The sequence below is a fragment of the Limulus polyphemus genome, unplaced genomic scaffold (assembly GCF_000517525.1).
Source record: "Limulus polyphemus unplaced genomic scaffold, Limulus_polyphemus-2.1.2 Scaffold3025, whole genome shotgun sequence".
In the NCBI taxonomy this organism is placed as follows: Eukaryota; Metazoa; Arthropoda; class Merostomata; order Xiphosura; family Limulidae; genus Limulus; species Limulus polyphemus.
Window position 1 is genome coordinate 142,553 of NW_013668635.1, and position 9,145 is coordinate 151,697.

The 9,145-nt window shown below is 31.7% G+C and overlaps 1 protein-coding gene across 1 annotated transcript in view; it reads left to right on the top strand.

Moving 5' to 3' along the window:
* LOC106468494 (actin-related protein 5-like) overlaps positions 1-8,860 on the top strand; it is a 19,187-nt gene extending 10,327 nt beyond the window's left edge. The window contains exons 8-15 of the mRNA XM_013928924.2: positions 439-537; positions 2,494-2,574; positions 3,707-3,814; positions 4,090-4,182; positions 5,611-5,686; positions 6,079-6,104; positions 6,756-6,841; positions 8,773-8,860. Of these exons, the coding sequence (XP_013784378.2) occupies positions 439-537; positions 2,494-2,574; positions 3,707-3,814; positions 4,090-4,182; positions 5,611-5,686; positions 6,079-6,104; positions 6,756-6,841; positions 8,773-8,860 (657 nt within the window). The remainder of the gene's footprint in view (positions 1-438; positions 538-2,493; positions 2,575-3,706; positions 3,815-4,089; positions 4,183-5,610; positions 5,687-6,078; positions 6,105-6,755; positions 6,842-8,772) is intronic.
* Positions 8,861-9,145: the final 285 nt, after the last annotated feature.

Here is a 9,145-nt window from a genome sequence, read left to right on the forward strand (position 1 = left end):
TTATAAACTAAAATAGTTTTTAGTAGTGTTATCTTTCACACTTGTTGTACTTCTTGGCCTACCAGTGAACCTATAAACAGTAAATAACCTTATAAACTAAAATAATTTTAGTAGTGTTATCTCTCACACTTATTGTACTTCTAGGCCTACCAGTGAACCTATAAACAGTAAATAACCATATAAACTAAAATAATTTTTAGTAGTGTTATCTTTCACACTTGTTGTACTTCTAGGCCTACCAGTGAACCTATAAACAGTAAATAACCTTATAAAGTGACAGTCAAATCCTTCTATTTGATTAAAGTAGCCTAAGTTAAACATTAGGGACATATAACATAGATATTTCTTGTGTAGCTTTGCGTGAATTTCTGAATCAAAGAAACAGTTTATTTTTTTATATTTTTGTAATATATATTTATTATATTTACCAATTCTAAGCTGCCAGGAAACATTAGTGCTGGATCAGGAAAGTTGGCATGGTGTGAAACCATCGTGAAGAGAGTTAAAGAGATGACCTTGAAAAGGAAGATGGAACGAGTAAGTTAAGGATTATAACGAAAAAATGTTACCGAGTTCTTTATGTATACTTTCCAAAACTAGTTTGAACAGGTTTCAAATTATGCTTCTCTTGGAGATTAGAAATTTAGGTTTTTACTCTTTGAAATAAAAACATAAAAGTTATTCAGAACTGACTTGATATAAGATTTTATACTTTATGCTAAAATAAAAATTTTGAGATGGCTTGACTGAGTATCTGAGGATGACAAAATCTTATTGAAACGTCATACATTTGTAATAAAGGTTTTTTTCATTACCCAGTCAAGCCATCTCAAAACTTTTATTTTCGTAAAAGTGGGTTCCTCGTTATAAAGTTTTATGCTAGAAGATGATCAAACTAGTACCTACCTTGAGCATACGAACAGGTTGTTTTAGGATTTAAATTCTTCATTTGTGTGTATGTAATGATGTTTTCTAGTTACGTTATTGTGTGGGAATGATGTATAAAAACTGATTTATAGATCTTGTAACTTCATTTGCCCATCTGCGTGACAGTGATACCAAACCCTTTATCAGAAAAGTTTGCTGAAAGTAGAGTGTTATTTAATGATGAATCATTTCTGAACTATTCTGTTCTGCACATGAAATAATTATGTGTTTATGTAATAGCCAGGTTTATTTTCCAGAGATGCACGGGTACCCGGCTAGATATTCAATCTCGGCCGGGTATTGGGCTACTCGGTAATACTCGGCTGCGGCCGAGTGCCTAAGTTAGGCATCTAAGCCCTAATCTTTGTGGCAACTAACGCGGTACTGAAAGTTACAGTCAATAATTGGTTTAGTTTTTAAAAAAACATGTTCCGAGCAACAAAAACTGACTGGTCACTGAAAGTCGGGGATTCAGAGAACAATAGGGGTTAATAACGGGTATGGCTTGAAAAGTGGATTTCTGGGGAAGGAGGGAGTTTTGAGGAGAATAGGGGTTAGGGTTTGAGAAGCTGGGGTTAGGCACTGAAAGTTGAAAGTAAAACTTGAATGTTCTGCTGGTGATTATTCAGTTAAATGTAATAAACATCAATTTTTTTTTTGTTTCTAATTTTTGTGCATGTTGTTTTGGGTGGGAGCAAGGGGAGAACCTGGTCCCAGTTAACACCCGGACCTGGTATTCAGCCAGATTTTATTACCAGTACATCCCTAGTATTTTCTAAGATTTTTTTATAATAGAAACATGTGTACTATTTATGGTGTGATTTCTTTTTCAATCCGACTTCATGTCCAGGTTAAACTGGACACACAATTGATACCTCCTATGTTAACATTTCATATTTTATAGATCATTTTGTCAACTCTGTCATTACAGTGACACATATTGCCAAAGTTGGTATAAATGTATGCTCTTTTTAATAGGGAGGTAAGTTTAATAAAAACATAGTCATCAGATGAGAAATATATTTGAAGCACGGTATTACAACACCCAAAAACTAAGTTCAAATGTAATTTATGTCTCAGTAATACTTGTAGCAGGAATATAAGTGCTCTCTGTAACAGTAATAACTCTTATCCATTGGATATGAAATGACGATTGTGTAAATGTGTTATATCTTTGAAAATAAGAGCTTTTCTGGTTACTGTTTGTTCTAGATTATTGAGGAAATATTTCTAGAAATTAGTTTCAAACATGACAGTATAATGTGAGGAAAATGCAGTACTGACATTTTTTTCAACTGAATCCTAAGTTACTCTTTCTCATTGGAAATGAGCATTGGCCGTCTGCCAACCTTAAGATTCACACTAGCTACCAACCTCATCCTTCTTTCAAATATTCTCTCAATAAACCCTGGTTCTTGAATATTAATAGAGAGATGCCAGGTGGGTTTGTTAGTTGGACCTCATAGAATTATATTTAAAGGTGAAAATTTTTGTTGTTTTTTTCAAATTTGCTTTAAACGGCTGCAAATATATGCACACATAATGCTTAAAAATGTTATTCACAAGCTTGCTGAACATGAAGAAAGACTACAACAGATGATAAATGCACAGGAGTTGCTGGAAGAAGGTGAAGAAGACAATTTTGTGGTATGTTGGTTTTCCTCCATTCTTTCGAGATGTGCTTTACCATCAGTTAATATTTAACTCTTTCCGAACCAGAGTGATGTCATGGTGATCACTTGATTTTTTTTTTCTTGTTCTTCTTCTCACAGTGAAAATATTTAATCTAATTGCATGAAACTTAAAAAAAGTATGTAAAATAATATCTTGTTTTGGTTTAAAGTTCCAATAATTTGATTTAGTTCTTCTATAACTTTATGTTGGAATATTTCACTGTCGGCCTACCTTACCCACTAAACTTAACTGATCTTACATGATATATTGTCAAAGAATAACATTTCCTTAGGTATCAAATGAATGTAGTTTAAGAAAAATATTTTCAAAAGAAATTATGAAAAAATTCTCAAATCTCTAGTTTGTTCTTAAGTCTTCTAAATGTCCTGTTACGTTCCTTTCTTCACCCCTTGAGGGGGGTTTTGGTCAGTCAAAATCTCAAGAAACCACAAATTTCTGTTCGAGCTACTTTATTAACACTTCACTGATGAAAAGAAATTATTATCTGCTCTATTTATTCATTTTTAAATGTTGATTATAATTGTTTTCATGGCTGAGCTTTATTAATAGTTGTTCGGACCATGTGCTGTAAGATCGTAAAAGGATAGCAGTAAAGGTGTGTAGTAATAAATACACTAACAGAGAAATAAAGTAACTTGAGAAGTAAGACACGAATTGGTGTATTTTATAGGTTTTATTAGCAAATAAAAATATATAATTTAGAATTGACAGAAAATTGTTAAAAAAATCAATAAATTTGTTGTTCATAGGCAAAACTTCTTGGAGCGGAAATGAAAGATGTAAAATATTTACATTTTACTTGCAAATTACACTAAGTAAATGTTACACAAATAGAGAGGTCGAACTGTTATTTTTACCTATATTTTGAAATTTGATATGCAATTTTTTATTTTGAAACAAAAGTCAAAGCATAATATTTTCCAAAGATTGAGTATCAGGACATCGTATATTTAATGATTTATTTAAATGTTTTTCCATACTTTATAAAACAATAATTAATAATTTGAGAACATTTGGATGCTTTTGTAGACTTATATATTTAGTTGATAATTCTTGATGATTTTGTTCTTTTACAATCCTATAGAGGGCACTTCAAGAGTTGGGTTGTCACTCTGCAGAAGAACTCCAACTTGAAAGCAACCGACTAAATCAACAAATTCAAAAGGCCAAAAATCTTAAGCAGGAAAGTTCAGTAAGTTAATTTCAACAGTATTGTGGGTTTTACATTAACAACCACAATGAGTCTTCCATTGTTACAAGGAGTAGAGTAGAGGGAGCAGGAACTTGGTGAATATCTGAAGCATACTTATTTATGTAAAACTGGGTCAGATTAATGTTCTACGGAAATCTTTATCACGTACTTTTATTTTTCCTTACGTACAATTGTTTATAGGCTTAAGGTTTCGAACCTAAGATTTAAATAAGTTGGTGTTCTTGTTGTATTTATAATTCTTTTAATCATGTCAGGAGCCAACAAGAAAGATAAGATGTGTGGAAGTAGACTTGCGAAGATTTTCTGACTCGGAAACTTGGATTGCAGCTGTTCGGAAACAGTGGAAGGTAAATGAGAAACATACCAACATTGTTCATTAAGTTTGTACATTTATAATCATACTAATTAAATGTTAAAGACATTTGAATGTTAGTAAAAGTAATGGAGGTTCATTAATAAAAAGAAAATGTTTAAAGTTTAAGAAAAATGAAGTTAAAAGTTTTTGTTTAACAAACAGCTGTGAAATTTAAAAATATACTCATTACAGGTTTTGTTTTAAGAATCCTTCTACTTAGATTGTATCATTAAATTACATTTTATCAATTTATTCATTTTTAAGGAGAGCTCCGTAACTGGATGGTAGTAATTTTGTACTGCTTTAGTGTATTGTTTATTATTACCAGTAAAGTAGTACCACTGGTGAGTTATGCCTTCTTTGATACTATTAGTTAGAGGGAACTCACAATATAACTAATGCATTTTTCTCATTAAAAATGCAAGATTATGTATTCAATAGAATCAGTTTACTACATGCTGTTGGTTTTGTTGACTAGCTGCTTTCCTGTTAACCTACCAGCTCAAAATTGGGGACAGCTAGCGCAGATAGCCGTTGAGTAGCTTTGTTTAAGTATTCGTAAACAAGCAAACAAATAATACATTGTAACTACAAGTACAAATGTAACTGCTGGATTGTAAGAACATAATTTGAATTCTAACTCAAAGTAAAGTTTATTAAATACACAAGTGTGATAAATGTCCACATTTTTCATATAGTTTTATTGTACACTAGTGTTCTTTTTTAGATTTTACTTTCTGATTTTAAGTATATGTCAACAATATTTTTGTTAATGCCTCTTGTATGTGTGTTATTAAATGGGGATGTTGTTTGAGGAAAAGCCGTTCATGGGCTAATGTAGGGGTTGACAACCCAAGTATCAAGAAGAGCCATTTTTATCAAATTTAGTAAAAATGCAAAATACTAAGAACCGCAATGCATGCAATCCCTGTTTCAATAATTGGACAGTAACAGGGTTAAAGAGCAGCAGGTTGTCGACCCCTGGCCTATTGGTTAGTGTGCCAGACTTTGAATTTGAGTTTCTATGATTTTTGTATCATTTCCACAAACATGTGCACTTTGAAGCAATGGATGCATTATAAGTGAGACAGTCAAATCCGATTATTCGATTACAGTAGCGCAAGGGTTGGTGGGGGGGGGGTCTGTTGACTTGCTGCATTCTCTCTAGTCTATCAGTTGAAAACTAGTGGGGGGGGTCTGTTGACTTGCTGCATTCTCTCTAGTCTATCAGTTGAAAACTAGTTATGCAGGTACCTTTTTAGCCCTTGTGTAGCTTTACATGAATATTGACAGATATGAGACACAAGTTTAATTATACTATGAGAAATTATTATAGTACCTTCTAAACTAACGGATTGCATAAAATACAGAAAGTATTGAGTTGCCTCTATGGTTTATTTTTTTCATCTGTATTTGTTAGGAGTTACGTGAATCAAGACTGTCTCGACATCGATACCAGAAAACCGAGAAACTTCCTCAGCTGTTTGATTGTGAAGGTCGGTTCTGCTCACGATAATTAAAATTAATTTGGAAAAGATAAGTTTATTAGTGAAAATGTGATTCATACTGTTCTTTTTTCTTCTCAAAATATGTAAGAATTAAATCCTACTCCGTGGTTAGATTTTTGAAATAAAGAAACTTATATATTTTTATTAGCTTGTTTCATTTTATACAAACTCCCTGTGTTTAACAACAAAGTATTTATCTCATATACATTCATCCTAATGTTTCAGTGTGTTACTGTTTATTAAAGCGTAATTGTCTCCTTTTTAAAACTAATATTTTTCTCTAAGAAAAAAAAAGGTCTTAGCGTTTAATTTTTTTTTAATATATAAAATTGTAATTAATTATTATTGCATAAAACAATACATGCATCTTATTGTTACAGGTAATCCAGTGGAAGCAATGGATGAGGTAATACATGACAAATACTAATACAGTAGTGAAATGTTAAGTAATCAGACATACATTTTATGCTCTTAGTGCTAACACTGTACTATGAGCAAACCGTATGTGGTTGGTCAAAGCGTGCATTAAGAGTGTGCTTACAAGTCCTTTATTTTCTCAACTAATCTGTCCTGAATTATGACAGTATTATTATTTGATTGTAACTTATCAATAATGATCTAAGTTTTTACAAGAAGATGAAGATGTCTAATTTTGCATTATCTGAAAAACATTTTGAAGACTTTGATGTTTTTCTGCAGAGAGTGGTTAACAAAAGCAAAATTTTTAAGTACGATTTTATAAAGAAAAAATATGTATTCAAATATATGATCAGCATTTTGCTTATTAAGAAATGTACACTTTTATAATACTGTTTTTAATAGTTAAATGTGTTTATTGTTTTTTTCCTTGAAGTATTTAAATTAAAAGGCAAATCTAAACTGAGAACAGCGAAGGTTTTTCAAGTTATTAGTAATACTTAGATTGTTCACTTCTACTCCTTGATTTTTTTAATAAAATATGTCTTGACAGAGAACAATAACGATTTGTGTCGAACAAGCAAAACTTTGCGTTTCTGTAGATTGTTTACAAACGTAACATTTGAATCTGATACAACAGGTCTCGGCTGAGGACAGTGAAGATGAGCAAGACAAGATTTTTGAATTGGAAGAAATAATAGCTGAATACAACCGTGAAGTTAACAAGTAAGGTGAAATTAAAGTAATGGTAATATATGAATTTCAAAAATATCCTTGGGTTTGTTACATTTGTACGTTTTTTTTGTTTTTGTCATATTTCGTTGTACAAATTGTTGTAAACTGGTAGAAAATGAGATGCTATGGTAGGAAAACTTTAAATACTCTCTCCTTAGACTAGCCAATTTGATGAATATTCATCAACTAGTTTCTCTGATATCAGACTTCTGACAGTTTGTTCCGTTTACTCATGCCAGAAGACAACGTGAACTAGTTTTTCTGACATCAGACTTCTGACAGTTTGTTCCGTTTACTCATGACAGAAGACAACGTGAGACTGAAGAGGACACAAAGCTAGTTTTTCTGATATCAGACTTCTGACAGTTTGTTTCGTTTACAAAACTAGTTTTTCTGATATCAGACTTCTGACAGTTTGTTCCGTTTACAAAGCTAGTTTTTCTGATATCAGACTTCTGACAGTTTGTTCCGTTTACTGAAGTTTTTTCACTAATTTTATTTTTTACAATAGCAACTTTTGATTCTGTCATACGGTTAGGTACAGATGTAATAATAAAAGTATGTATAACATAAAAATATGCTCTGTATCCCAATTTTTGTATCTTCACAAAATGCGCGTGCTCACTAAATCAAAAAGTAACAAACTCGCATCTTCAATGTGCAATATTTGAAATTGGTCTTTATGTTATTGTACCAGGATTATTAAATTCAAGTAACTTATCATGTGTAAATATGAGCTAATGTGAGGCTATTAAACTAGGTATGAGCTAAAGAAGCAGTATAAAGTTTTGAAGATTGGAATTATTTGAGTCGAGTCTGTTGCTATACTTAAGATCTTTTGAAGTGTTATTGTTTTAAGTATATTAGGTGAATTTCTAATGTTATACTTAGGGTTGTATGCAAGGTTTCCATGCATTCTTGGAATCGGGAAATATTTGGAAATTTTTTTTCTGGAAAATATAGATAGGATTTGGGAAAATATTATTATTATTAAAAATCTACGAATCAGCAATGTTGTGTTCCTCAGTATTCCGAGGTAATCTTTTCTATTCGTTGGTCAATAGACATCACTTAGATTAGGTCGTAACATTTTGTACCACTGGTAGATTGCATCAAAGCATGACCCAATAAGAAAATGCCATATGATGGGGATTATTCTATAGTTAGATGTTCATACATTTGTACACGTTCGTGACAGGGTACAGAAGCTGACGTGCGTTGACTTTTGTTACAATTCATTAGAATGACTAGAAATCAGCTTACAAAAAGTGAAATAATGAATGTTTATTTCTTTTATAATTGTATGTTACAGTTATAGTGCCCAGGAAGTGGCACCACCGTACAATATGCTAATTTTACACGTACATCTACTCTAGTAAATAGACAAACCTCGTGTCCTCCCGTCTCTTGAAGAGGGTGAATCATGTTGTCCATCGAAACATGTAGAGGCTGTTTTTTCTTTTGACGCTATACAAATAAATTTATTGCGCACATGAAACACTGGTATTGTGATTAATATTTTGTATTGAGTATAAATATAGCCGTTATTTTTGTTTTTCTAGTAAGTCAGGTTACAGGTCAGAGCATCGATTTTCATTGAACATAATATTTTGTATTGAGTATAAGTATAGTCGTTATTTTTGTTTTTCTAGTAAGTCAGGTTACAGGTCAGAGCACCGATTTTCATTGAACAGAATATTTTGTATTGTGTATCAGTATAGCCGTTATTTTTGTTTTTCTAGTAAGTCGGGTTACAGGTCAGAGCACCGATTTTCGTTGAACATAATATTTTGTATTGAGTATAAGTATAGCCATTATTTTTGTTTTTCTAGTAAGTCAGGTTACAGGTCAGAGCACCGATTTTCATTGAACATAATATTTTGTATTGAATATAAGTATAGCCGTTATTTTTGTTTTTCTAGTAAGTCGGGTTACAGGTCAGAGCACCGATTTTCGTTGAACATTGCTGAATATTACCAGCTTCATCTTGGTGTGGAACGAATGAGGTGAGAACGGAGTGATATTTTTATAGTTTAATACTTTGACCAGACACGGTGCTAGAATAAATTTAGCGTCATCAAAATATTTTTTGAAATGTTTTTCACATTTATAACTTGTTACAGATATTCTCAAATTTCTATTGTAGCTCTGACATCTTTTAAAAGTTACTTTTATATACCACTGTGACCATGTAAATAGCTTGAGTAATTTTGTATTTGTGTAGTTTGATATTTATATTAGTTTTCTCTCTTTCTTGTTTTTTTTTTTCTTTTGCACTCTACTTGATGTATGCCT